Genomic DNA, 27778 nt, shown 5'->3' with positions numbered 1-27778 from the left:
GCCCATCCACTTTACTTTTAGGGATTAGTTTTAGTTATCTCATGCACATCGAAACATACGGTGAAATGCATGGTTTTGCACCAACAACCAGTGCAGTCCGAGGATGTGCTGGGAGCAGCCCACAAAAATCACCACGCGTCTGGCACCAACAGAGCATGCTCACAACTTTCTAATCCTAACCCGTACATCCTTGGAACGTGGGAAGAAACCGGAGCATCCGGTTTCTTTATTGTATGTTAGGTTTTGCACTGTACTGCTTCCATAAAACAACAAATTTCACAATGTGCCAGTGATAATAAACCCAATAAGATGGCGGTGCGCTCAGGCACAGAGGCCTCTATGAAGCCAACTAAAGGTGTTACTGTATTTTTTAAATATCCTTTTTATAATTGTATCACTGCTGGATGTTCAAGTACTGCAGGTCTACCCCAACAGTGAGTTGCTCGTTCCTGGAGGAGCTGGGCTTGATGCGGACCACACTGCTGCCTGCTACAGAGAGAGGCAGTCAGAGCTGGTGCATAAAGGCAGTGTGCAGTCTAACAGTGAGCGATTGTCATAGCTGTCATTCTTATGACTGCAAGACCCCGTTGGACATCGGTAATGTGGACTGTTGCAACTCCAGTTCACCGGATTACTGGCGGGACCGACAGCGGGGTGCTGTGTGGCCTCAATTGTAGCGCAGACGAGGCCTCACACCATGGTGTCACCTGTTTGCAGCCGCCCAGGAGAGAGGCATCAGAGTCAGCGTGGTGCAGCATCCATGCTCGTGTCAGTGCTGTCCTCCAGCGCTTGCTCGCTGGAGGACAAGCTGGAGACTGCTGCCGCCTTGCTCATGCAGACAACATCCATGGATTCAGGGATTCGAGTTTTTTTTTGTGTGACTTTATGTTTATTGCTATTTTATATGTGCTATATGTATCTTGTGCTGTGTGACTGTTAGTCCGGTGTTTTACACCTTGGCCCCGGAGAAACACGGTTTCGTTTGGCTGTATTCACGTATGACAATTAAAGTTGAATTTGAACTAACCCATAGGTCTTTGCAATGTGGGAGGAAACTGCAGCACCCGGAGAAAACCCAAGTGGTCACGGGTTAAAACGTACCAATTCTGACCTGCAATTGAACCCCGACCGCTTGTGCTGTAAAGCATTGTGCTAACTACGATGCAACTGTGCCACACTGCATTAGTAAACAGCAATTATTTTCCTTAAGTGTGTCTCTGCTTTGTAGAGGATAATCCCAGTTTTTTTCAATTGTATCTTTATTGCTGTAAATCTCCACCCCCCCCACCACCCCAACCCACACACGCTGATGTTCGGTGTATCCAGCACTGAACATCAGCCAATGCCTAACTAATGCTTTGTAAAGGATTAACCATTCTTTTGTACTGAATGCCAAAGATTATAAATACTTTACTTGCAACCCGTCCTCCCAGCCTTAATGATCTGGTTGCATGCATTCCCTTCCACTCACATTGCCTTTCTTCCAGAAGGTGCCCTTGTCCACTCCTCTGTGTGAGGGTTGGCAGCCATTTTAATTCCCCTCTCCTGTTTCACACCAACATGTCTTACAAGAAAAGGTTGAGTGAACTGGGGCTTTTCTCTTTGAAGAGAAGTAGGATGAGAGGGGACTTGACCTTCATCAAAGACCCCACTCCAGGCCACGCTCTCTTCTTGCTGCTTTCAGGCAGGAGGTACAGGGGCTTTAGGTCCCACTCCACCCAGTTCAGGAACAGTATTTACCCTCCAAGCGACAGGCTCCTCAACCAGCATGAACAACTTCATAAGCACAAGAGATTCTGCCAATGCTGGAAATTCAAATCAGCGTGCACAGAATGCTGCAGGAGCTCAGACTGCATCTATGCAGAGGAATAAAGAGCCAACATTCCTTCTTCTTCAGCCCTTTACCTTTTCCACCTACCACCTCACAGCTTCTCATTTCATCCCCCATCCATCTTCACCCTCAGCTGGTCTCACCTACCACCTGCCAGCTTGTCCTCCTCCTCTCTCCCCACCTTCTTACTCTGGCTCTCATCCCCTTCCCCCCTCAGTCCCGAGGAAGCGTCTCGGTCCAAAACCTCGCCTGCTTTTTCCTCAGGTTGGAAAGTCTGTTACCCAAAGATCTCAAAATGACTTTCCTTCCTGATCCCCGTAACTCTCAATTTGATCAATATGCACTGAATTATTGATTGCTGTGATGTAAAGGCTGCATTGGAATGAGTATGGTCACACAATCTGGTAGAATAAATAAAGACATAGACCAGTTTCTAAACAGAGAGAAAATTCAGAAATCAGAGGTGCAAAGGGACTTGAAAGTCCTTGTGCAAGATTCCTTAAAGGTTTCAAAGAGTGAAAGTATATGTATTATCAAGCACCACCCTGAGATTCATTTTCTTGCAGGCATTCACAGTAGAACAAAGAAGTACAATAGAATCAGTGAAAAACTAACCCACAAAGACTGACAAATTGTGCAAATACAAAAAGACACAAGTAATAATAATAATAATAAGTAAATGGACATTACTGACACCATGAGTTGCAGAGTCCCTGAAAGTGAGTCTGTAGGTTGAGTTCAGTAATCATTTCAGAGTTGAAGTGAGTAAAGTTATCCACTCTGGTTCAGGAACCTAATGATTGAGCTGAAACAACTGTTCCTTAACCCAGGCTGTGGGTCCTGAGGCTCCTGTACCTGCATCTTGATGGTAGCAGTGAGAGAAGGGTGTGGCCTGGATGCCAGGACTCAAGATGATGGATCAAGGATGGTGCTTTTTTGTGGCAGCGCTCCTTGCAGGTAATAAACTGTGATGAACTGGGCCTTATGCACCACTTTTTGTGGGCTTTCCCATCTTGGGCATTGGTATTTCCATACCAGGCCATGATGCAACTTGTCGAATACTCTCCATCATGCATCAATAGAAGTTTGGCAGAGTTTTCCATGACGTGCCAAATCTGTGCAAACTTCTAGGAAAATTCAATACCCCGATGAGCCCCCAATTTCCTCCTCCTGTATCTTTGGTTGTGCTGATATTGACTGAGAGGTTGTTGTCATGGCACCCCTCAGCCAGATTTCCAGCTCCCTCCTCTATGCTGGTTTGTCACCACTTCTGATTCATCCAAACAACAGTGATGTCATCAGCAAACTTGAATATGTTTAACTTTCAGTTAAGTAGATCTGAAATAGGTTAAGTTAAAGGTTGAGTCTGTGGTGAGAAAGGCAAATGTAATGTTAGCATTCATTTCAAGAGGACTAGGAAATAAAAGCATGATGTAATGCTGATCCTTTATAAGGTTTTATAAGTCAGACCACATTTGGAGAATTGTGAGCAGTTTTGGGCCCCTTATCTAAGAAAAGGTGCGGTGCTGGGGTCTCCAGAGGTGGTTCACAAGAATGATACCACGAACAAAAGGGTTAATGTGTTATGAGTGTTCGATGCCTTTGGGCTGTACTCATCAAAGTTTGGATGAATGAGGGGGGATCTCACAGTACCCTATTGAATATTGAAAGGCCGAGATAGAATGGATGCAGAGAGTATGTTTCCTATAGTGGGGAAGTCTAGGATCAGAGGGCTCAATCTCAGAATGCAAGGATGTTCCTTTAGAACGGAGATGGGGAGAAATTTCTTTAGCCAGAGGGTGGTGAATCTGCAAAAATTCATTGCCACAGATGGCTGTGGAGACAAAGCATTGGACATACAAATAAAGCAAAGGTTGACAGGTTCTTAATTAGTCAGGGTGTCAAAGGTTGTGGGAAGAAGACAGGAGAATGAGGTTGAGAGGGATAATAAATCAATCATGATAGAATGATAGAGCAGACTCAATGGGCTGAATGGCCTAATTCTGCTCCTATGTCTTATGGTCTTAGACTCAATGACTGAAAAGTCTTTCTTGGTTTGAAAGCTCCCAAAGATTGACTACCCTCTGGCCAAAGTAATTTCTTGTCATCCCCAGTCCTGACATGCATTTAATCAGCATGGCACTGAACGTGCAAACAAACTTCTACAGATGTCCTGCTGAAAGTGCCCTGGCTGGTCTGGTATGGCAATTCGAATGCGCAGGAACGTAAGAAGCTGTGGAGAGTAGTGGACTCAGCACAATACATCCCTCGCCATCATCGGTAGTATGCCTCAGGAAGGCAAAGTTTATCATCAGAGATCCCCAACCATCTGGGCCATGCCACCTTCTCAGAGCTACCATCAGACAGGAGGTACAGAAGCCTGAAGTCCCACATCACCAGGTTCCCTTCAACCATTCGGTCCTTGAACCAACTCATTTAGCAACACAATGGTCATTTGATCACTATGAACACTTTGATCACTTCGCAATAAAATTTACTCTGTTTCAATCATGTTTTTGTGTAAAAATTCGGTATAATTAATGTATGCGTTCCTTGTGAATACTGTCTCAGTGATGCTTTGTGCCTGTTGCAAGTTAAGTTGTTCATTCCACCTGTGCAGACATGTACTCACACACAGGACAATGGGGTTATGGGGTCATCGAGCACTACAACACAGAAACAGACCGCTCAGTCATGCCGAACCATTATTCTGCCCACTGCCATCTGGACCATATCCCTACCACCCATCTACTTATCCAAACTTCTCTTAAATCAAACCCGCATCCCCCACTTCTGCTGGCAGCTCACTCCACACTCTCATCACCCTCCGAGTGAAGAAGGTCCCCCTCAGGTTCCCTTTCACCCTCAACCTATGAACTCTAGTTCTAGTCTCACCTAAACCTGGAAAATGCCTGTTTACATTTACCCTATCTCTACCACTCATAATTCTGTATACCTGCATCAAATCTCCCCTCATTCTCCCACACTCCTAACCAATTCAACATTTCCTTATAACTCGGGTCCTCCCAGCAACTTCCTTATAAACTTTCTCTGTACTCTTTCAATCTTATTTACATCTTTCCTGTAGGTAGTGACCAGAATACAATACAGCAACCTGAATTACTTCAACAGCTCTGTTCTGGAATGAAGTGGCCACTCTGGGGTGTAGTTCCTGCTGACCTAACCTACCATTTATGATCCTATTAGCCCAGCTGCGCACTTCCATCGAGCCACAGGGACCATTCCCTCTGTCACTCCATCTCCCCAGACACCCATCAGACCCTCCCTTGTAAGATTCTACAGACCAGACATCCCCCCGACATCAGAAAAAGCCGTAGCTGCCACAGTGGAACGGAGGGTGCTCCCTCTGAGGCTGTGGAACGGAGGGTGTACTCTCTGAGGCTGTGCTTGACGATGTTTTGGCTCCCATTCTCATCAACCACGTGTCTCACATTCCTTGACAGGAATCCCAAATTCCAAAGCATTCCCCATTGAAATCTCTCCAAAAAAGGCCAAGTGTTTCTCAGTCTGCCCATCGTCTGAATCACCAAATAAGCACATTAAATTGTTTCTCTGCGTGGTGCAGGAAGATGCAGTGAGGTGAATCAAAGCCAAGACAGTGATGGTCAAGGGTCTGGAGTGATGTGGCGAAAGGGAGAGGGATTCACTGTCTGGAAGCGGTTTGTCTGTACCGGGGGAGTCACCACAGCTGAGCTTCAGAGGAAACAGACTGTGAAATTACCTAATATTGACCCACATCGTCAGCTGGATGTCTAGCGAGCACCATACTTAAAGTGGCACCCGCCTCCTTTCATTGCCGAGCCACAGAGAGAGTCAATGTAAAAACAGGCCCTTCAGCCCTAATCTGAGAGGATGTGCTGGCATTGGAGAGGATCCAGAGGAGCTTCACAAGAAGGATTCTGGGAATGAAAGTGTTAACGTATGAGGAGCATTTGATGGCTCTGGGCCTGTAGTCACTGGAGTTTAGAAGAATGGTGGGGAGGGGGGTTTGGATTTCATTGAAACCTACTGCAAATTGAAGGGCCCAGATGTGCAGCGGATGTTTCCTGTAGTGGAGGAGCCTAGAACCAGGGGTCACAGCCTCGGAATAGAGGAAATTCCCTTCAGTGCAGAGATGAGGAGGAATACCCTCAGGCAGGGAGTGGGGAATCTGTGGAATTCATTGCCACAGATGGCTGTGGAGGCCAAGTCACTCAGTACATTTAAAGTGGAGGTTAATAGGTTCTTGACTAATCCAATGTCAAAGGTTATGGGGGGAAGGCTGGAGAACGGGGTTGAGAGGAATGATAAATCAGCCATGATGGGATGGCAGAACAGATTCAATGGGCCAAATGGCCTAATTCTGCTCCTATGTCTTTTAGTCTTATGGTTGACTAAACCCATCGATCAGCACTTAGTTCTTGGCCAGGCATACCTCGGCAATTCAAATGCTTGGTAAGCTGACTTTTCAGTAAAGTGAGGGATATACCCACATCACCACCTTGGGCAGTGAGGGATCTATCCCCATCACCACCTTGGACAGTGAGGGATCTACCCCTGTCACCACCTTGGGCAGTGAGGGATCTACCCCCCCCCCATCACCACCTTGGGCAGTGAGGGATCTACCCCTATTACCACCTTGGACAGTGAGGGATCTACTCCCATCACCACCTTGGTCAGTGAGGGATCCCCCCCCCCCATCACCACCTTGGTCAGTGAGGGATCCCCCCCATCACCACCATGGGCAGTGAGGGATCTACCCCCATCACCACCTTGGGCAGTGAGGGATCTACCTCCATCACCACCCTGGGCAGTGAGGGATCTATCCCCATCACCACCTTGGACAGTGAGGGATCTACCCCCCCCCCCATTACCACCCTGGGCAGTGAGGGATCTACCTCCATTACCACCCTGGGCAGTGAGAGATCTACCCCCATTACCACCCTGGGCAGTGAGGGATCTACCCCCATCACCACCTTGGGCAGTGAGGGATCTATCCCCATCACCACCTTGGGCAGTGAGAGATCTACCCCATCACCACCCTGGGCAGTGAGGGATCTACCCCATCACCACCCTGGGCAGTGAGGGATCTACCCCATCACCACCCTGGGCAGTGAGGGATCTACCTCCATCACCACCCTGGGCAGTGAGAGATCTACCCCCATTACCACCCTGGGCAGTGAGGGATCTACCCCATCACCACCCTGGGCAGTGAGGGATCTACCCCATCACCACCCTGGACAGTGAGGGATCTACCCCATCACCACCCTGGGCAGTGAGGGATCTACCCCATCACCACCCTGGGCAGTGAGGGATCTACCCCATCACCACCCTGGGCAGTGAGAGATCTACCCCATCACCACCTTGGACAGTGAGGGATCTACCCCATCACCACCCTGGGCAGTGAGGGATCTACCCCATCACCACCCTGGGCAGTGAGGGATCTACCCCATCACCACCCTGGGCAGTGAGGGATCTACCCCATCACCACCCTGGGCAGTGAGGGATCTACCCCATCACCACCCTGGGCAGTGAGGGATCTACCTCCATCACCACCCTGGGCAGTGAGGGATCTACCTCCATCACCACCCTGGGCAGTGAGGGATCTACCTCCATCACCACCCTGGGCAGTGAGGGATCTACCCATCACCACCCTGGGCAGTGAGGGATCTACCCCATCACCACCCTGGGCAGTGAGGGATCTACCTCCATCACCACCCTGGGCAGTGTGATACAGATTTCAAACTTCCTCTGGATTAAAAACAAAGAAATCTAAACCTCTTGCTCCTCACCTCAAATCTGCGTCCTCTGATCTTCAATACCTCTACAGTAGGTATATGTTTCTTATCACCCACCCTATCTCTGCTCCTCATAACCCTGTGTGCCTCCCTCAGCCTTTCCACTCCACAGAAATGATGCAATTACGCTACATAAAGAAGGCCCTTTGACCCACAGTGTTGCCGCAAAATAATTAGGCTAACAACACCTAGTGCTTTCTGAATGCACCTGATCAATGCATTCCTCCAATCTCTGCACATTCATAAAGTCAAAGCACTTCAGAAGAGGTATATCTAGATGTTTTGTGAGCTACTTGCAGAATGCCCAGGACATCATCAGAGTACCTGTATGCCTATCTAACAGCCTCCCCCAACACATTCCAGGCACCCACCACTCTGTGCCAAAACTTGCCCCCACATCTCCTTTGTACTTGCGCCTCCCTTCTTAAATACATGCCCTCTGGTATTAGATATTTCACCCCTGCGAGAAAGATACCGGCTCTACCTATGCCTCCGATAATCCTAGAGTAATGGAATCATAGAATCATAGAACACTACAGCACAGAAACAAGCTCTTTGGCCCATCTAGTCCATGCCAAACTCTTATTCTGCCTAGTCCCATCGACCTGCACCTGGACCCTTGCCCTCCCATCCATGTGCCTATCACAACTTCTCTTCAATCTTGCATCAAATCCACACCGCCACCTCCACCACATTTGCATTATGCTCTGAGTGAAAAAGTTTCCCTTCAGATACCCCTTTAATATTTGACCTTTCACCCTTAACCTATGACCTCTAGCTCTAGTCTCACCCAACCACAGTGGAAAAAGCCTGCTTGCATTTATCCCGTCTATACCGCTCATAATTTTGTATACCTCCATCAAATCTCATTACATTCTCCTACACTCCTAGCCTATTCAACCTTTCCCTATAACTCAGGTCTTCAAGTCCTGGCAACAATCTTATAAATCTCTATCATGTGGTCCCCTCAGCTTCTCCCACTCCAGAGAAAACAACCCAAATTTGTCCAACCTCTCATAACAAATATCCTCTAATCCAGACAGCCTCCTGGTGAACACTGAATTCTCCAACTTCTGGTAATTCCCTCCCTCTCCCTTCCCCCATCTGTTTCACTCTGCCTCCTCCTCCAGCTGCCTATCACCTCTCTCATGATTCTGCCTTCTTCTACCACCCATAGTGCTTTCCCCTTACATTCCTTTCCTGCTTATCCCCTCCCCCACCACTTGATCTTTCCCCTTACTGGTTTTTCACCTGGCACCTACCAGCCTTCTCCTTCCCACCCTCCCCCACCTTCTTTATAGGACCCCTGCCCTCTCCCTCTTCAGTCCTGACGAAGGCTCTTGGCCCGAAACGTTGACTGTTCGTTTCCACGGATGCTGCCCGACCTGCTGAGTTCCTCCAGTATGTTGTACGTGTTGCTTTGGCCCCAGCATCTACAGAGTACTTTGTGTATCCTGGTGAACCTCTTCTATACCCCTGTAAGCCTTCCTACAATGAGGCAACCAAATGTAAATGCAGTGCTCCAGATGTGGCTGAACCAGGTTTATAAAGCTGCAACATAACTTCCTCACTCTTGACCTCAGTACCTCATCTAATAAAGGCAAGCAGGCCATGCGCCCTCTCTAGCCCTAACACTCACAAACATTCATATTCACCACAGAACTCTGATATACCCCACATTACTCTCCGTAACAATTTTCACAGCCGCTATAATCCTCTGACAGAATCCACGCCCCACTTCTAAGTCTGAACAAAACTACATACCCCACAAACATTCGATGTACTCCACACCTCTCTCTCTGGTAACATTCACAGCCACCAAGGTATAACCCACACCTTCACTAAATCTGAAAATCCCCAACAAACTGATTCACACCCAGCGCTTACTGGAGTCTGCACACATCTCATGGCCAGACTCAACACAGCCCACAAAATCTGATATCCCTCCCTCACTGTAACTTCCTTGGATTGAGCCAGACTCTGTCTAAACCGATCCCGGATAGTGGAATGTTTTATGTTTCTTACATTGAATAGCCAATAAAATGCACCTTGAAGATTCCCAGCCCATATCTGAGACTGAGGTGTTTGAGGGAGAACGTCTTCACTCAGAGGAAGGTGAGAACGTGGAACAGGCTGTCAGCACAAGTGGTGGGTGGGGATTTGATTTCAACATTTTAAGAGGAATTTGGATAGGTACATGGATGGGAGGGGTATGGAGGGCTATGATATGGCTGCGGGTCAATGGGACTAGATGGGCCAAAGGGCTGTAGTGCTCTATGACTCTATATCAAGGGTTGGCATTAACTTCTCACTAACCCCGTTCCTCATGACTCCAGTCCGTGGAGGGACAATCTTCCCTCTCTGACTGATCACCCTGACTTTTGCACAATGTGTTCCACACACCAGACTCCACGGTTTAGCAGCAACTAAACGAGATCCAGTTTCCCTCATTGCCCCACACAAGTTCCCACGTTCCTGCGTGGACTTTAAGGGACCGCTCGACCTTATGAGGATCAGGTTTTCTCCTATAGAGGATGCAAGAACCATAAGATACAAGAGCAAAATTAGGCCATTTGGCCCATCAAATCTGCTCTGCCATTCGATTATGGCTGATTATTAACACTCTTAATCCCATTCTCCTGCCTTCTCCCCCTGACTCATCAAGAATATAACAACCTCCACACAATGAGGAAGTACACAGCCCTTGGTCACCACAGAGTCTGTGGGAATGAACTCCTAAAGGTCATAGGTTAAGGGCGAAAGCCGAGATATTTAAGGGGAACCTGAGGGGGGGGAACGTCTTCACTCAGAGGTTGGTGTGAGTGCGGAACGAGCTGCCAGTGGATGGGGGTTTGATTTCAACATTTAAGAGAAGTTTGGGACAGGTATCTGGATGAAAGAGATCTGGTATCTGCATCGATAAAAATTTGTGAGGGTCTCAGGAACGTGCTAAGTACAAAACATAAAGCGAGGGTTAACACCACTTCGCCGATTGTGCGCGGATTAAAGTGACCGGGGAGATCGAATGTGGAAGGTGAGCGGCAGCTGCCTGCCTTTTCATCGCTCTGCTACCAGGGAGGAGCCAGTCTGCCACCGTGTCTGGAGAATGCTACCCAGGTTTTCTGCGTTGGGATATGGACTCGGACCACAGACTCTTTCCAGGCTTACAGTTTTTATATTCTGTGTTTTTCGCCCGATCTTTCTTGCTTTTTCTGTGTGCACGGAAGAGGAGGATTTGGGGATCGATGTGCCATTTCTGTTCGTTTTCCGTACAGGGAGGAGGGATTTGAGGTCTGGTGATTGAGCTGCATTTTTTACTTGGTTTCATGACTATCTGGAGAAGAATTTCAGAGTTGTATACTTCGATAATAAAAAAATGAACCTTTGAACCAACTGTAGGAGAGTCCAGGCCCTCACCACACTAATGCAGTAAACCAGGGTGGGCGTGGGGAAGAGGGATTTGATCAATTAGGGGATAGTGGCTTAATAACTTCAGCACAATACTGTGGGCTGAAGGGCCTGTCCTGTGTTGTTCCATGTTCTCTCATGGAGTTTAAAGAGAGACAGCCCAGAAACAGGCCTTTCAGCCCACAGAGTTTCCTGAAAGTAGGCAGGGTAGCAAAGAAGGCATCTGGTAAGCTGGTCTTCATCAGCCAGGGCAACGAGTAGAGGAGCTGGAACATTAAGTTGCATTTGTAGAAGATGAAACTGTACAGTTCTGGTTGTCCTGATGTAGGAGAGGTGCCATTGAGCTGGAAAGAGTGCAAAGGAGATTTCACAAGGACGTTGCCGGGATTCGAGAAGTGAGTTTTGGTTGAGCAAGGTAGCACTGTGGGAGACTGACGGGTGATTTTATAGAGGTGTATAAAATCATGAGGGGCATAGAGAGAGTGAATGCACTCAGTCTTTTCCCTCAGGGAATGAGGAATCAAAAACTAAAGTGTATAGGTTTAAGGTGAAAGATAAAGATTTAAAAGGAACATGAGGGACGAGTTCTTCTAGCAGAGTGTGGTGTGTCCACAGAAGAATTTGCCAAAGAAAGCAGTTTGGGCAAGTACAATAACAATATTTTATTTAGAGGTACAGCACAGTAACAGGACCATCTGGCCCAATGGTCCCAGGCTGCCCTGTTACACCCATGTGACCAATTAACCTAATAACCCGTACATCTTTGGAATGTGGGAGGAAACGAGAGCACCCGGAGGAAACCCACATGGTCACGGGGAGAAGGTACAAACTCCTTACAGACAGTGGCGGGAATTGAACCTAGGTCACTGGTGTTTTAATAGTGTCATACTAACCACTATGCTTCTGTGCTGTCCCACAAGACACCTAGATGGGTACATGGTTAAAAAAGGTTTAGAGGGATGGTACATGGTCAAGGAAGGTTTAGAGGGAGGGGTACTGTCATGGTCAGGTCCATGAAGTCCACATTCCGGTTCACGGTCCAGTCCATGTATCCAGACTCTAGATCTTCCAGCCCTTCCTTGTTTCAGTTGGGCTTAATCACAGGCACCTGATGTTCATCTTGGAGCTGGGAATGTAAGTGGCCTTGGGTTTGAGTGTAGGTGCTGGTTTGTCTTGTCAGTATCCTGTCCTTGCCTCTGTGGGGTAAGTCAGGCTGTCTTTGCTGTTACCCTGAGGCAGGACTGTTCCCTTCCCTTCCCCTTCCCCTTCTTTCTGCCGCCTTTTGCCTGGAGCCCTGCCTGTGTCTTCACCTATTGTTCCCATTAAGTTCTACCGCCAGAGCAAGACCAGAGCCTTGCTGTGTCCAGATGGGAACCATCTTTCGTTGTTTGGAGCTGTCAATTTGTGTCTTCACCTTCACTAGGTAGGTCCAGCCATTTGCCACTACCTAGTGTTGGGAACTGTCTCATCGTATTCAACTTTCTGTGTATGAGTCCCAGCCCTACGTCCTGTTCCCAAAGAGGGGTCCCAGCTCAGTATTTCGCGTTCCTGTCTCCCAAGACCAAGTCTGAGCTTCATGTCCTCATCCAGCCCAGGAGTCCTGCGTCCAGCCCCCACGTCCAGTCCTGTTGCCTTGCCACATCTTGTCCTCGCCTAAATCCGGAGTCTGAACTCGACTCAAGACCCAGGTTCCGGGTCCCTGTCCAGTCTCTGGATTGGAGTCCTCCTCCAGGTTCCTAGTTCCTGGTCCAGGTCCTGTTTTCCTAGCCTGGTCCTAGCCCAGGCCCTGTATCCTAGTCTCATCCAAGGCCTGTGTCTTGTCCAGTGTCGTTTCTTCCCCACTTCCCTTGCTTTCTGGTCATACCGAGTCCATTCCTAGTACTTCAGTGTCTGTGGCTTGCATTTGATCCGCTCTCAAAGCCCACCTTATGACAGGAACACGGTTAAGAAAGGTTTAGAGGGATGGGTACGTGGTTAAGAAAGGTTTAGAGGGGTGGGTACTGTCATGGTTAAGAAAGGTTTAGAGGGAAGGGTACATGGTTAAGAAAGGATTAGAGGGGTGGGTACTGTCATGGTTAAGAAAGGTTTAAAGGGATGGGTACATGGTTAAGAAGGTTTAGAGGGATGGGTACGTGGTTAAGAAAGGTTTAGAGGGATGGGTACATGGTTAAGAAAGGTTTAGAGGGATGGGTACTGTCATGGTTAAGAAAGGTTTAGAGGGATGGGTACATGGTTAAGAAAGGTTTAGAGGGATGGGTACATGGTTAAGAAAGGTTTAGAGGGATGGGTACGTGGTTAAGAAAGGTTTAGAGGGATGGGTACAGTCATGGTTAAGAAAGGTTTAGAGGGATGGGTACTGTCATGGTTAAGAAAGGTTTAGAGGGATGGGTACGTGGTTAAGAAAGGTTTAGGGGGATAGGTACGTGGTTAAGAATGGTTTAGAGGGATGTGTACATGGTTAAGAAAGGTTTAGAGGGATGGGTACTGTCATGGTCAAGAAAGGTTTAAAGGGATGGGTACTGTCATGGTCAAGAAAGGTTTAGAGGGAAGGGTACATGGTTAAGAAAGGTTTAGAGGGAAGGGTACATGGTTAAGAAAGGTTTAGAGGGATGGGTACGTGGTTAAGAAAGGTTGAGAGGGGTGGGTACTGTCATGGTTAAGAAAGGTTTAGAGGGGTGGGTAAATGGTTAAGAAAGGTTTAGAGGGGTGGGTACATCGTTAAGAAAGGTTTAGAGGGATGGGTACGTGGTTAAGAAAGGTTTAGAGGGGTGGGTACGTGGTTAAGAGGTTTAGAGGGATGGGTACGTGGTTAAGAAAGGTTTAGAGGGATGGGTACGTGGTTAAGAAAGGTTTAGAGGGATGGGTACTGTCATGGTTCAGAAAGGTTTAGAGGGATGGGTACATGGTTAAGAAAGGTTTGGAGGGATGGGTACGTGGTTAAGAAAGGTTTAGAGGGATGGGTACTGCCATGGTTAAGAAAGGATTAGAGGGATGGGTACATAGTTAAGAAAGGTTTAGAGGGATGGGTACGTGGTTAAGAAAGGTTTAGAGGGGTGGGTACACGGTTAAGAAAGGTTTAGAGGGATGGTTACGTGGTTAATAAAGGTTTAGAGGGATGGGTACATGGTTAAGAAAGGTTTAGAGGGATGGGTACTGTCATGGTTAAGAAAGGTTTAGAGGGATGGGTACGTGGTTAAGAAAGGTTTAGGGGGATAGGTACGTGGTTAAGAATGGTTTAGAGGGATGTGTACATGGTTAAGAAAGGTTTAGAGGGATGGGTACTGTCATGGTCAAGAAAGGTTTAAAGGGATGGGTACTGTCATGGTCAAGAAAGGTTTAGAGGGAAGGGTACATGGTTAAGAAAGGTTTAGAGGGATGGGTACGTGGTTAAGAAAGGTTGAGAGGGGTGGGTACTGTCATGGTTAAGAAAGGTTTAGAGGGGTGGGTAAATGGTTAAGAAAGGTTTAGAGGGGTGGGTAAATGGTTAAGAAAGGTTTAGAGGGGTGGGTACTGTCATGGTTAAGAAAGGTTTAGAGGGATGGGTACATCGTTAAGAAAGGTTTAGAGGGATGGGTACGTGGTTAAGAAAGGTTTAGAGGGGTGGGTACGTGGTTAAGAAAGGTTTAGAGGGGTGGGTACGTGGTTAAGAGGTTTAGAGGGATGGGTACGTGGTTAAGAAAGGTTTAGAGGGATGGGTACGTGGTTAAGAAAGGTTTAGAGGGATGGGTACTGTCATGGTTCAGAAAGGTTTAGAGGGATGGGTACATGGTTAAGAAAGGTTTAGAGGGATGGGTACGTGGTTAAGAAAGGTTTAGAGGGATGGGTACTGCCATGGTTAAGAAAGGATTAGAGGGATGGGTACATGGTTAAGAAAGGTTTAGAGGGATGGGAACGTGGTTAAGAAAGGTTTAAGGGGTGGGTACACGGTTAAGAAAGGTTTAGAGGGATGGTTACGTGGTTAATAAAGGTTTAGAGGGATGGGTACATGGTTAAGAAAGGTTTAGAGGGATGGGTACTGTCATGGTTAAGAAAGGTTTAGAGGGATGAGTACGTGGTTAAGAAAGGTTTAGAGGGATGGGTACATGGTTAAGAAAGGTTTGGAGGGATGGGTACTGTCATGGTCAAGAAAGGTTTAAAGGGATGGGTACTGTCATGGTCAAGAAAGGTTTAGAGGGAAGGGTACATGGTTAAGAAAGGTTTAGAGGGGTGGGTACTGTCATGGTTAAGAAAGGTTTAGAGGGATGGGTACGTGGTTAAGAAAGGTTTAGAGGGATGGGTACAGTCATGGTTAAGAAAGGTTTAGAGGGATGGGAACGTGGTTAAGAAAGGTTTAGAGGGGTGGGTACTGTCATGGTTAAGAAAGGTTTAGAGGGATGGGTGCATGGTTAAGAAAGGTTTAGAGGGATGGGTACAGTCATGGTTAAGAAAGGTTTAGAGGGATGGGTACATGGTTAAGAAAGGTTTAGAGGGGTGGGTACTGTCATGGTTAAGAAAGGTTTAGAGGGATGGGTACATGGTTAAGAAAGGTTTGGAGGGATGGGTACTGTCATGGTCAAGAAAGATTTAAAGGGATGGGTACTGTCATGGTCAAGAAAGGTTTAGAGGGAAGGGTACATGGTTAAGAAAGGTTTAGAGGGGTGGGTACTGTCATGGTTAAGAAAGGTTTAGAGGGATGGGTACTGCCATGGTTAAGAAAGGTTTAGAGGGATGGGTACTGTCATGGTTAAGAAAGGTTTAGAGGGGTGGGTACATGGTTAAGAAAGGTTTAGAGGGATGGGTACATGGTTAAGAAAGGTTTAGAGGGATGGGTACTGTCATGGTTAAGAAAGGTTTAGAGGGATGGGTACTGTCATGGTTAAGAAAGGTTTAGAGGGGTGGGTACTGTCAAGGTTAAGAAAGGTTTAGAGGGATGGGTACATGGTCAAGAAAGGTTTAGAGGGAAGGGTACATGGTTAAGAAAGGTTTAGAGGGGTGGGTACCGTCATGGTTAAGAAAGGTTTAGAGGGATGGGTACTGTCATGGTTAAGAAAGGTTTAGAGGGGTGGGTACGTGGTTAAGAAAGGTTTAGAGGGGTGGGTACTGTCATGGTTAAGAAAGGTTTAGAGGGATGGGTACATGGTTAAGAAAGGTTTAGAGGGATGGGTACTGTCATGGTTAAGAAAGGTTTAGAGGGATGGGTACATGGTTAAGAAAGGTTTAGAGGGATGCGTACTGTCATGGTTAAGAAAGGTTTAGAGGGGTGGGTACATGGTTAAGAAAGGTTTAGAGGGATGGGTACATGGTTAAGAAAGGTTTAGAGGGATGGGTACTGCCATGGTTAAGAAAGGTTTAGAAGGAAGGGTACATGGTTAAGAAAGGTTTAGAGGGATGGGTACTGCCATGGTTAAGAAAGGTTTAGAAGGAAGGGTACATGGTTAAGAAAGGTTTAGAGGGGTGGGTACGTGGTTAAGAAAGGTTTAGAGGGGTGGGTACTGTCACAGTTAAGAAAGGTTTAGAGGGATGGGTACATGGTTAAGAAAGGTTTAGAGGGATGGGTACTGTCATGGTTAAGAAAGGTTTAGAGGGATGGGTACGTGGTTAAGAAAGGTTTAGAGGGATGGGTACTGTCATGGTTAAGAAAGGTTTAGAGGGGTGGGTACATGGTTAAGAAAGGTTTAGAGGGGTGGGTACTATCACAGTTAAGAAAGGTTTAGAGGGATGGGTACATGGTTAAGAAAGGTTTAGAGGGATGGGTACGTGGTTAAGAAAGGTTTAGAGGGGTGGGTACATGGTTAAGAGGTTTAGAGGGATGGGTACTGTCAATGTTAAGAAAGGTTCAGAGTGATGGGTACTGCCATGGTTAAGAAAGGTTTAGAGGGATGGGTACTGCCATGGTTAAGAAAGGTTTAGAGGGGTGTGTACATGGTTAAGAAAGGTTTAGAGGGGTGGGTACATGGTTAAGAAAGGTTTAGAGGGATGGGTACATGGTTAAGAAAGGTTTAGGGGGATGGGTACGTGCTTAAGAAAGGTTTAGAGGGGTGGGTACATGGTTAAGAAAGGTTTAGAGGGATGGGTATGTGGTTAATAAAGGTTTAGAGGGATGGGTACATGGTTAAGAAAGGTTTGGAGGGATGGGTACTGTCATGGTTAAGAAAGGTTTAGAGGGATGTGTACAGTCATGTTTAAGAAAGGTTCAGAGGGATGGGTAAGTGGTTAAGAAAGGTTTAGAGGGATGGGTACTGTCATGGTTAAGAAAGGTTTAGAGGGATGGGTACATGGTTAAGAAAGGTTTGGAGGGATAGGTACTGTCATGGTCAAGAAAGGTTTAGAGGGAAGGGTACATGGTTAAGAAAGGTTTAGAGGGGTGGGTACTGTCATGGTTAAGAAAGGTTTAGAGGGATGGGTACTGCCATGGTTAAGAAAGGTTTAGAGGGATGAGTACTGCCATGGTTAAGAAAGGTCTAGAGGGGTGTGTACATGGTTAAGAAAGGTTTAGAGGGATGGGTACATGGTTAAGAAAGGTTTAGAGGGATGGGTACTGCCATGGTTAAGAAAGGTTTAGAGGGGTGGGTACATGGTTAAGAAAGGTTTAGAGGGGTGGGTACTGTCATGGTTAAGAAAGGTTTAGAGGGATGGGTACATGGTTAAGAAAGGTTTAGAGGGATGTGTACTGCCATGGTTAAGAAAGGTTTAAAGTGATGGGTACTGTTATGGTTAAGAAAGGTTCAGAGGGATGGGTACGTGGTTAAGAAAGGTTTAGAGGGATGTGTACATGGTTAAGAAAGGTTTAGAGGGATGGGTACAGTCATGGTTAAGAAAGGTTTAGAGGGATGGGTACATGGTTAAGAAAGGTTTAGAGGGATGAGTACTGCCATGGTTAAGAAAGGTCTAGAGGGGTGTGTACATGGTTAAGAAAGGTTTAGAGGGATGGGTACATGGTTAAGAAAGGTTTAGAGGGATGGGTACTGCCATGGTTAAGAAAGGTTTAGAGGGATGGGTACTGCCATGGTTAAGAAAGGTTTAGAGGGATGGGTACTGTCATGGTTAAGAAAGTTTCAGAGTGATGGGTACTGTCATGGTTAAGACAGGTTTAGAGGGATGGGTACTGTCATGGTTAAGAAAGGTTCAGAGTGATGGGTACTGTCATGGTTAAGAAAGGTTTAGAGGGATGTGTACTGTCATGGTTAAGAAAGGTTTAGAGGGATGGGTACGTGGTTAAGAAAGGTTTAGAGGGATGGGTACTGCCATGGTTAAGAAAGGTTTAGAGGGATGGGTATGTGGTTAAGAAAGGTTTAGAGGGATGCGTACTGTCATGGTTAAGAAAGGTTTAGAGGGATGGGTACTGTCATGGTTAAGAAAGGTTCAGAGTGATGGGTACTGTCATGGTTAAGAAAGGTTTAGAGGGATGTGTACTGTCATGGTTAAGAAAGGTTTAGAGGGATGGGTACGTGGTTAAGAAAGGTTTAGAGGGATGGGTACTGCCATGGTTAAGAAAGGTTTAGAGGGATGGGTACATGGTTAAGAAAGGTTTAGAGGGATAGGTACTGCCATGGTTAAGAAAGGTTTAGAGGGATGGGTACGTGGTTAAGAAAGGTTTAGAGGGATGCGTACTGTCATGGTTAAGAAAGGTTTAGAGGGATGGGTACTGTCATGGTTAAGAAAGGTTTCGAGGGATGGGTACTTGGTTAAGAAAGGTTTAGAGGGATGGGTACTGTCATCGTTAAGAAAGGTTGAGAGGGATGGGTACATGGTTAAGAAAGGTTTAGAGGGATGGGTACTGTCATGGTTAAGAAAGGTTTAGAGGGGTGGGTACATGGTTAAGAAAGGTTTAGAGGGATGGGTACTGTCATGGTTAAGAAAGGTTTAGAAGGAAGGGTACATGGTTAAGAAAGGTTTAGAGGGGTGGGTACGTGGTTAAGAAAGGTTTAGAGGGGTGGGTACTGTCATGGTTAAGAAAGGTTTAGAGGGGTGGGTACATGGTTAAGAAAGGTTTAGAGGGGTGGGTACTGTCACAGTTAAGAAAGGTTTAGAGGGATAGGTACATGGTTAAGAAAGGTTTAGAGGGATGGGTACGTGGTTAAGATAGGTTTAGAGGGATGGGTACGTGGTTAAGAAAGGTTTAGAGGGAAGGGTACTGCCATGGTTAAGAAAGGTTTAGAGGGATGGGTACATGGTTAAGAAAGGTTTAGAGGGATGGGTACGTGGTTAAGAAAGGTTTAGAGGGATGGGTACTGCCATGATTAAGAAAGGTTTAGAGGGATGGGTACATGGTTAAGAAAGGTTTAGAGGGATGGGTACGTGGTTAAGAAAGGTTTAGAGGGGTGGGTACATGGTTAAGAAAGGTTTAGAGGGATGGGTACTGTCATGGTTAAGAAAGGTTGAGAGGGATGGGTACATGGTTAAGAAAGGTTTAGAGGGATGGGTACTGTCATGGTTAAGAAAGGTTTAGAGGGGTGGGTACTGTCATGGTTAAGAAAGGTTTAGAGGGATGGGTACTTGGTTAAGAAAGGTTTAGAGGAATGGGTACATGGTTAAGAAAGATTTAGAGGGATGGGTACTGCCATGGTTAAGAAAGGTTTAGAGGGGTGTGTACATGGTTAAGAAAGGTTTAGAGGGATGGGTACATGGTTAAGAAAGGTTTAGAGGGATGGGTACTGTCATGGTTAAGAAAGGTTCAGAGTGATGGGTACTGTCATGGTTAAGACAGGTTTAGAGGGATGGGTACTGTCATGGTTAAGAAAGGTTCAGAGTGATGGGTACTGTCATGGTTAAGAAAGGTTTAGTGGGATGGGTACGTGGTTAAGAAAGGTTTAGAGGGATGGGTACGTGGTTAAGAAAGGTTTAGAGGGATGGGTACTGTCATGGTTAAGAAAGGTTCAGAGTGATGGGTACATGGTTAAGAAAGGTTTAGGGGGATGGGTACTGCCATGGTTAAGAAAGGTTTAGAGGGATGGGTACATGGTTAAGAAAGGTTTAGAGGGATGGGTACTGCCATGGTTAAGAAAGGTTTAGAGGGATGGGTACGTGGTTAAGAAAGGTTTAGAGGGATGCGTACTGTCATGGTTAAGAAAGGTTTAGAGGGATGGGTACTGTCATGGTTAAGAAAGGTTTAGAGGGGTGGGTACATGGTTAAGAAAGGTTTAGAGGGATCGGTACAGTCATGGTTAAGAAAGGTTTAGAGGGATGGGTACTGTTATGGTTAAGAAAGGTTTAGAGGGATGGGTACTGTCATGGTTAAGAAGGGTTTAGAGGGATGGGTACGTGGTTAAGAACGGTTTAGAGGGGTGGGTACTGTCATGGTTAAGAAAGGTTTAGAGGGATGGGTACTGTCATGGTTAAGAAAGGTTTAGAGGGATGGGTACTGTCATGGTTAAGAAAGGTTTAGAGGGATGGGTACGTGGTTAAGAAAGGTTTAGAGGGGTGGGTACTGTCATGGTTAAGAAAGGTTTAGAGGGATGGGTACTGTCATGGTTAAGAAAGGTTTGGAGGGATGGGTACGTGGTTAAGAAAGGTTTAGAGGGTAGGGTACATGGTTAAGAAATGTTTAGAGGGATGGGTACGTGGTTAAGAAAGGTTTAGAGGGATGGGTACATGGTTAAGAAAGGTTTAGAGGGATGGGTACTGTCATGGTTAAGAAAGGTTTAGAGGGATGGGTACATGGTTAAGAAAGGTTTAGAGGGATGGGTACGTGGTTAAGAAAGGTTTAGAGGGATGGGTACATGGTTAAGAAAGGTTTAGAGGGATGGGTACGTGGTTAAGAAAGGTTTAGAGGGGTGGGTACTGTCATGGTTAAGAAAGGTTTAGAGGGGTGCTTACGTGGTTAAGAAAGGTTTAGAGGGGTGGGTACGTGGTTAAGAAAGGTTTAGAGGGATGGGTACTGTCATGGTTAAGAAAGGTTGAGAGGGATGGGTACATGGTTAAGAAAGGTTTAGAGGGATGGGTACTGTCATGGTTAAGAAAGGTTTAGAGGGGTGGGTACTGTCATGGTTAAGAAAGGTTTAGAGGGGTGGGTACTGTCATGGTTAAGAAAGGTTTAGAGGGGTGGGTACGTGGTTAAGAAAGGTTTAGAGGGATGGGTACTGTCATGGTTAAGAAAGGTTGAGAGGGATGGGTACGTGGTTAAGAAAGTTTTAGAGGGATGGGTACTGTCATGGTTAAGAAAGGTTGAGAGGGATGGGTACATGGTTAAGAAAGGTTTAGAGGGGTGGGTACTGTCATGGTTAAGAAAGGTTTAGAGGGATGGGTACATGGTTAAGAAAGGTTTAGGGGGATGGGTACTGTCATGGTTAAGAAAGGTTTAGAGGGATGGGTACATGGTTAAGAAAGGTTTAGAGGGATGGGTACATGGTTAAGAAAGGTTTAGGGGGATGGGTACTGTCATGGTTAAGAAAGGTTTAGATGGATGGGTACATGGTTAAGAAAGGTTTAGAGGGATGGGTACTGTCATGGTTAAGAAAGGTTTAGAGGGATGGGTACATGGTTAAGAAAGGTTTAGAGGGATGGGTACTGTCATGGTTAAGAAAGGTTTAGAGGGATGGGTACGCGGTTAAGAAAGGTTCAGAGTGATGGACGCTAGACACAGACAATGGGACTAGATTAGATGGAACTCATGGTGAGCAAGCACCAGCTGGCTGAAGGGCCTGTTTGTGTTCTGAGTTTTAGATTCTACCATCCACCTACACATTACAGGAAGGAGGGCAAAAATGATTCTTCGGGATTGACTGTAGTATGTGCACGCTTGTCATGAATTCTGTCTGTCGGCAGATAAATATTATTGTGGCTGTTTACCAACAGTCTCATAACAGCTGTCAGAGAGCTCACAGCTCAGAAAAACAGACTGGTGTTCTGGGGGAGTGCTTCACTGACTGTTCCCATGATGATAGCAAATAATTATACCTCCCCCACCCCACACACCCTCCCCCAGGCTGACCGATAAGAGGTGACCACAGAACATCTGGCTCACAGGGGGTCATTGCTGGGCTCAGAACATCTGCTGAGGGCAACCGGAAGTGGCAGATGAGAAAGAACTGCTTTTCCCAGAGATCAGTGGATCTGCGCAACTCTCTGCCCAGGGGAGCAGTGGAGGCTGCCTCGTTTAATAGATCAAGATGCAGAGTTAATTAGAGAGAGTAGCACAGTAGCATGGTCCTCAGCACTAACCTTTCCATCGTGCCCCACCACCACCTCAGTCACCGACACCTAGGACTCACTGCGTGATAAAAATTTTCTCCGTAAGTTCCCTTTAAACTTTCTTCCATTCACCTTAAACCTACGCCCTCCAGCTGCTGATATTTTCACCTGGGGAAAAGACTCTGGCAGCTACTCTTTCTACGCCTCTCACTATAAGTATGTTTACAAAGGCAAACATAGAAGCTAGAAGCACAGTTTCCCGGGAACGCGCGGTAGTGCAGTGGTTAGTGCAATGCTGTTATAGTGCCAGCGGTTCAGTTCCCGCCACTGTCAGTAAGGAGTGGGAACATTCTCCATGATGGTGCGGGTCTGCCCTTTAGAACGGAGATGGGAGGACTTTGTTTAGCCAGGGGATGGTGAATCGGTTGAATTCATGGCCACAGATGGTGATGGAGGCCAAGTCATCGGGTATATTCAAAGCAGAGGTTGATAGGTTCTTGATTAGTAAGGGAATCAAAGGTTAAGGGGCAAAGGCAGGAAAATGGAGTTAAGAGAGGTAAGTCAGCCATGATGGAATGGCAGAGCAGACTTGATGGGCTGAATGGCCTAGTTCAGCTCCAATGTCTTATGGTCTAACATGAAGGAATATTGTTTTTGTAAGAACAAAGCCCCCACATACTTGGGTATGATGGGGTGGGGTAAAGGGAGCTTCACTCTGTATATAACCTTTGCAGTTCCTGCCCTTGGAAACTGTGTGAAAACAGTGGTGAAGGTATTTTAAGAAAATTAAGGAACATGGTTCCTTAATTGTCCAATTGTAAAAGCAACCAGGACTAGGTAACTGAATGTGTGGGCATAATACCTTCATAGTTTACGCTTCTACAATGCTCTTGGCAGAGATTTGAGTGATCAGATATATGGGTTTATGTTCATCTTCAGGCAGATGGGGCTTATCAGCCGTGGTTGGCAGCTCCCCTAGGAGAGGGGAATCTCTGATCTCAAACCTCCGCTGGGGAAGGCTGAGCCCGAAGGAAAAATTCCCAGCTCAAATCCCTGTGTTGAGTTTAATGCTGACTGCAACGTCGCTGGTGCCAAACTGTTTCATCTTTGCCGTTCCTTTGGATCTGCACAGAGAGGGGGAGCCTGCTCACTGGGCAACAGCCTGTTCTCCACATCACACAGCCCTGGCTTGCCTACTGGCTTAGGACGCAACTTCCATGGTTGAGTCCAAACATCAGGGAGCCTACTCTATCACCCGTCTTTCTCCTGGCTTGCCTACTGGCTACGGACACAACTCCAAACATCAGGGAGCCTACTATAAGATCACCCATCTGTCTCCTGCGCACCACTGAAAACGGCTCACCAACTCTCCAGAAATCAGTCTCCTGCATCGAGGCATTATGAGACGGATGAAAGTCTACTTTCATCCCTGACTGTGGTCTCCATTCACTTCCAACCGAAAACAGGGATCCCGTGAAGCTGATCCTGCATGGATAACTTCACTCACCACTGCCTTGGACTGATTCTATCACCTACAGACCCACTTTCACACAATCTCATGTTCCCAGTATTATTTTTGTTTGCAGTTTGTCTCCTTCCATTTGTTGGCTGTTTTGACAGTCTTGGTTTATGTGTGGTTTTTCAAAAATTCGATTGTACTTCCTTTAAATGTCTACAAGAAAATGAATCTCAAAGTTGCCTCTGATAACATACAGCCAGTGGCCATTTTATTAGGCACAAGGGTGGGACCCGCTGTGGTCTTCTGCTTCTGTGCCCTATCCACTTCAAGGCCGAATGGGTTGTGCTCTGATGCGCACCAATATTGTCAGACGTGGCTATTTAAGTTATTGTCGCCTCTCTGTTTCAACCAGTCTGGCCATTCTCCTCTGATCTCTCTCATTAACAAGGCATTTTTCCCACAGAACTGCCACTCACTGGATGTTTTTTTTTGTTTAATGCACCATTCTCTGTAAACTCTAAAGGCTGCTGTGTGTGAAAATCCCAGGAGATCTCCATTTTCTGAGAGAATCCAACTCGTACTGACACCAACAATCATTCCACGGTCAAAGACACTTAGAACATAGAACGTAGAAGTCTACGGCACATCACAGGCCCTTCGGCCCAGAATGTTGTGCTGACCATGTAACCTACTCTAAAAACTGCCTGGAATTCGCTAGTTCCTAGCCGTCTATTTTTCTCAACTCCATGTATCTAAGAGGCTCTTAAAAGACCCTATTGTATCGACCTCCATCACCACCAGCAGTGCACTCCACACACCCACCACTCTCTGTGTGAAAAACTTCTCCTTGACATCCCCTCAGTACCTCTTTCCAAGCACCTTAATGCTATGCCCCCTCGTGTTAGCCATTTCAGCCCTGGGGAAAAAGCCTCTGACTATCCACACGATCAATGCCTCGCATTATCTAAAACGCCTCTATCAGGTCACCTCCCATCCTCCCACTCCAAGGAGAAAAGGCCAAGTTCACTCATAAAGCATGCCCCCTATCCAGGCAACGTTCCTGTCAATCTCCTCTGCACTCTCACTCAGATCACATTTCTTCCCCATTCTGATGTTTGGCCTGAACAACTGAACCTCTTGACCATGTCTGCGTGCTTTTACTTACTGAGTTGCTGCCACATGATTGGCTGATTAGATATTTGCATGAGTGAGTAGGTGTACCTAATGAAGTGACCAGTGAGTGTATATTTATGCTGGTAATAAATTTTACTTTGAACTTTGACCTTCGCCCCAGACGGGGACCTGTTTTACTGTCATCCCCACAGGGTCAACAGCACCATGTTTCCATTCTAGAACGTGTATCAGGATGGGAACAGAAAGGGGCAGATGCCCAAATAAGAAGGGGCGGGGAAGGAGTACAAGCTGGAAAGGAGGGGTGTAATTCTGCCTGACTTACTGAGTTCCACCAGCAGTTTGTGTGGAAACCCCTAAATCACACCTGGAGATGCAAAGTGGCTCTGTGCTGCCAGAGAGCACAGAGCACACTGAGATTCTGCAGGTGCCAGAGGAGCTCAGCATCCAGGGAGAAGGGTAAAAAGCTGTCGTTTCAGACCGAGATCCTTCATCAGGACTGGAAAGGAAGGGGGGAAGGAGGTGGTGGGGGAAGGGTGGGGGCTACAATGGGGGGAAGGTAATTGAGTGGGCGAAGGGGGTGAAGTGAGAAGCTGGGATGTGATGGACAAAGTAAGGGGCTGAAGAAGTAGGAATCTGATAGGAGAGGAGAGTGGACCATGGGAGAAAGGGAAGGAGGAGGGCACCAGAGGAGAGGCGAGGGAAAAAGGAAGAGGGGAGCCCGAATGGTAAATGAAAAGGAGGTATGGGGGGGGGGGAGAAATTACTGGAAGTTAGGGAAATCGACGTTTGTGCCATCAGGGTGGAGGCTCCCCATACGCAATATGAAACATCACTCCTCCAGCTGGACAGTGGCCTGCCTCAGCGTTACGCACCGGGGCAGTGGACCCATATGTCGGGGTGGGAAGGGCAAATATGAACGGATGGCCAAGATCCCGCCTTTTGTGGCCAAGGTTTAGTCCGCTCTCTGTTACTGAACGTCGACTGTGTATTCCCCTGCACAGAGGCTGCCCGACCGCCGCCCCCACCCCCCCCCCCCCCGGGCCCACAGGACACAGCGCCCAGCTCGGAGCCCCTCGGGAAGCGGGGAACACCCTCTGGCACCCCCGGGCCCACAGGACACAGCGCCCAGCTCGGAGCCCCTCGGGAAGCGGGGAACACCCTCTGGCACCCCCGGGCCCACAGGACACAGCGCCCAGCTCGGAGCCCCTCGGGAAGCGGGGAACACCCTCTGGCACCCCCGGGCCCACAGGACACAGCGCCCAGCTCGGAGCCCCTCGGGAAGCGGGGAACACCCTCTGGCACCCCCGGGCCCACAGGACACAGCGCCGAGCTCGGAGCCCCTCGGGAAGCGGGGAACACCCTCTGGCACCCCCGGGCCCACAGGACACAGCAGCGAACTCCGATCTGCGTGAGACAGCCCGCCGTCCTCTGACCCAGCTGTCACCTTAAAGCAAGTTTTACCCACTCCTCAGGTGCTGAGGACTGTTCGTCCCCCTCCCACTTCAGTTCTCCAACTTCCAGCCAATCCAAGCCAACGCCTCTGCCCGCCCCAATTCAGTCCCCCGACGCGTAACCTGCCACCGCAGGGCAGATTACCGCCCCGCTTCAGGTACGCGAACGGCGGTGGCGGGGCTCAGCCGCGGGCGGGCGGGGTTGTGGGCGAGCGAAGCCTCTCCCCCGTCCCCTTTGCAGCTGAACGGAGACTCCCGGGCTGTTCCGCACAAGCTGATGTGATTATCATCGGAGGGAGAGACGGGGAAGTCAGGCCCAGCACGACCTCTGCAACGCATCACATACCCCTCCCCTCTGCCCCTCCAGACGCCCCTCGGGGCTGTCAGGGAAGAACACGATCACAACACACCGCAGAAAGTGAAAAAGACTTACCTTTCTCTCGCATTTCTTGTGACATGTCAGTTTGCAAACTAGAGGGAGGAAAAGAGAAATGAAACATTAGAGGAATTCGCGAAGATACTTAAAAAAAACACCTCACCTAATTAAAGAGACGAGACGACATCAGACTAACCTCAGAGAGGCGCGAGTTCCATTATCTATCTGCGCGCACACCCGGTCACACACGCAGCAAAACACAAGTACTGGTAAAGTCAGACTCCTTTCTCAAGCTGCCAGGACCCTGCAAGCCTCTACACGCTGGCAAGCTGCCAGGACCTTCTTCCACAGGTACGCCGCGGAGTGGATGTGGTCTCCCTGCGCGCTCCCTTTCACCCTCTGCGCGGCCACGAGGAAGCAACTTTCGGGAGAGTGTAGCCTCGGGGCGCTGAATATTGTTTAGGAGGAAAGAGAGGGAGAGAGAGTCTGGAATCCTAAACACAGGAGATTCAGCAGACGCTGGAAATCCAGAGTAACACACACAAAATGCTGGAGGAACTCAGCAGGTCACCCAGCATCTATGGAGGGAAATAAAGAGTCGGCAGCTCGGGCGAGATCCAAGATTGTTTACTGTCATTCTTCATTACAGGAATGTAAAGAGAATGAAATGGTTGTTATTATTGATCCAATGCAGCATAAAATAACCACAATGAACAGAATAAAAAGCACAACAAATATCTACATATAAAAGCAATCCTGTAACCCACAATGTATAGGTACATAGATTTTATGTATATGAAACGATGCTAGGTGTGGATGTAGCGATGGTGGAGGGTATGGAGGGTGGGTTAGTGGGTGGGGGTGTTGATCAGCTTGGGGAAAGTAACTGTTTTTGAGTCTGGTGGTCCTGGTGTGGATGCTACGCAGCCCCCTCCCTGATGGGGGTGGGACAAACAGTCCATGGGCATGATATTGCTGGCTACACAAGTGAATCTGCAGATGCTGGAAATAAGTAAAAACACAAAATGCTGGCAGAACTCAGCAGGCCAGACAGAATCTATGGGAGGAGGTAGTGACGACATTTCAGGCCGAAACCCTTCATCAGGAGTGCTTATTTTTCCCCAGCAACTTTCCTTATAAATGCCCCAATGGTGGTGCCAGTGATCTGTTTCACCACTAGTTTCTGAGTGGGAGACCACACCCATGGGGGCA

The 27778-nt window shown here is 47.5% G+C and overlaps 1 protein-coding gene across 11 annotated transcripts in view; it reads right to left on the bottom strand.

Annotated features, from left to right (window-relative positions):
- The window catches only part of LOC132392916 (tensin-1-like), a 389673-nt gene that overhangs the window by 295808 nt on the left and 66087 nt on the right, over positions 1 to 27778 (bottom strand). For 5 of the 11 annotated variants that reach the window (XM_059967499.1, XM_059967502.1, XM_059967498.1 and 2 more), the window contains exons 1-2: positions 26763 to 26945; positions 26624 to 26661 (exon numbers count right to left, since the gene is read on the bottom strand). Coding sequence is in view for 4 of the 11 variants with exons in the window: in XM_059967484.1 (XP_059823467.1) it covers positions 26624 to 26661 (38 nt within the window). In the remaining 7 variants the exon portion in view is untranslated. Of the gene's footprint in view, positions 1 to 26623; positions 26662 to 26762; positions 26949 to 27778 lie in introns of those variants that run through there. The other 6 variants (XM_059967484.1, XM_059967486.1, XM_059967485.1 and 3 more) reach the window with 2 other exon arrangements.

This window comes from Hypanus sabinus, chromosome 4 (assembly GCF_030144855.1).
Source record: "Hypanus sabinus isolate sHypSab1 chromosome 4, sHypSab1.hap1, whole genome shotgun sequence".
NCBI classification, from domain to species: Eukaryota; Metazoa; Chordata; class Chondrichthyes; order Myliobatiformes; family Dasyatidae; genus Hypanus; species Hypanus sabinus.
Note: the sequence above shows the minus strand (reverse complement) of the source record. Positions and strands in the feature narration are given on the sequence as shown.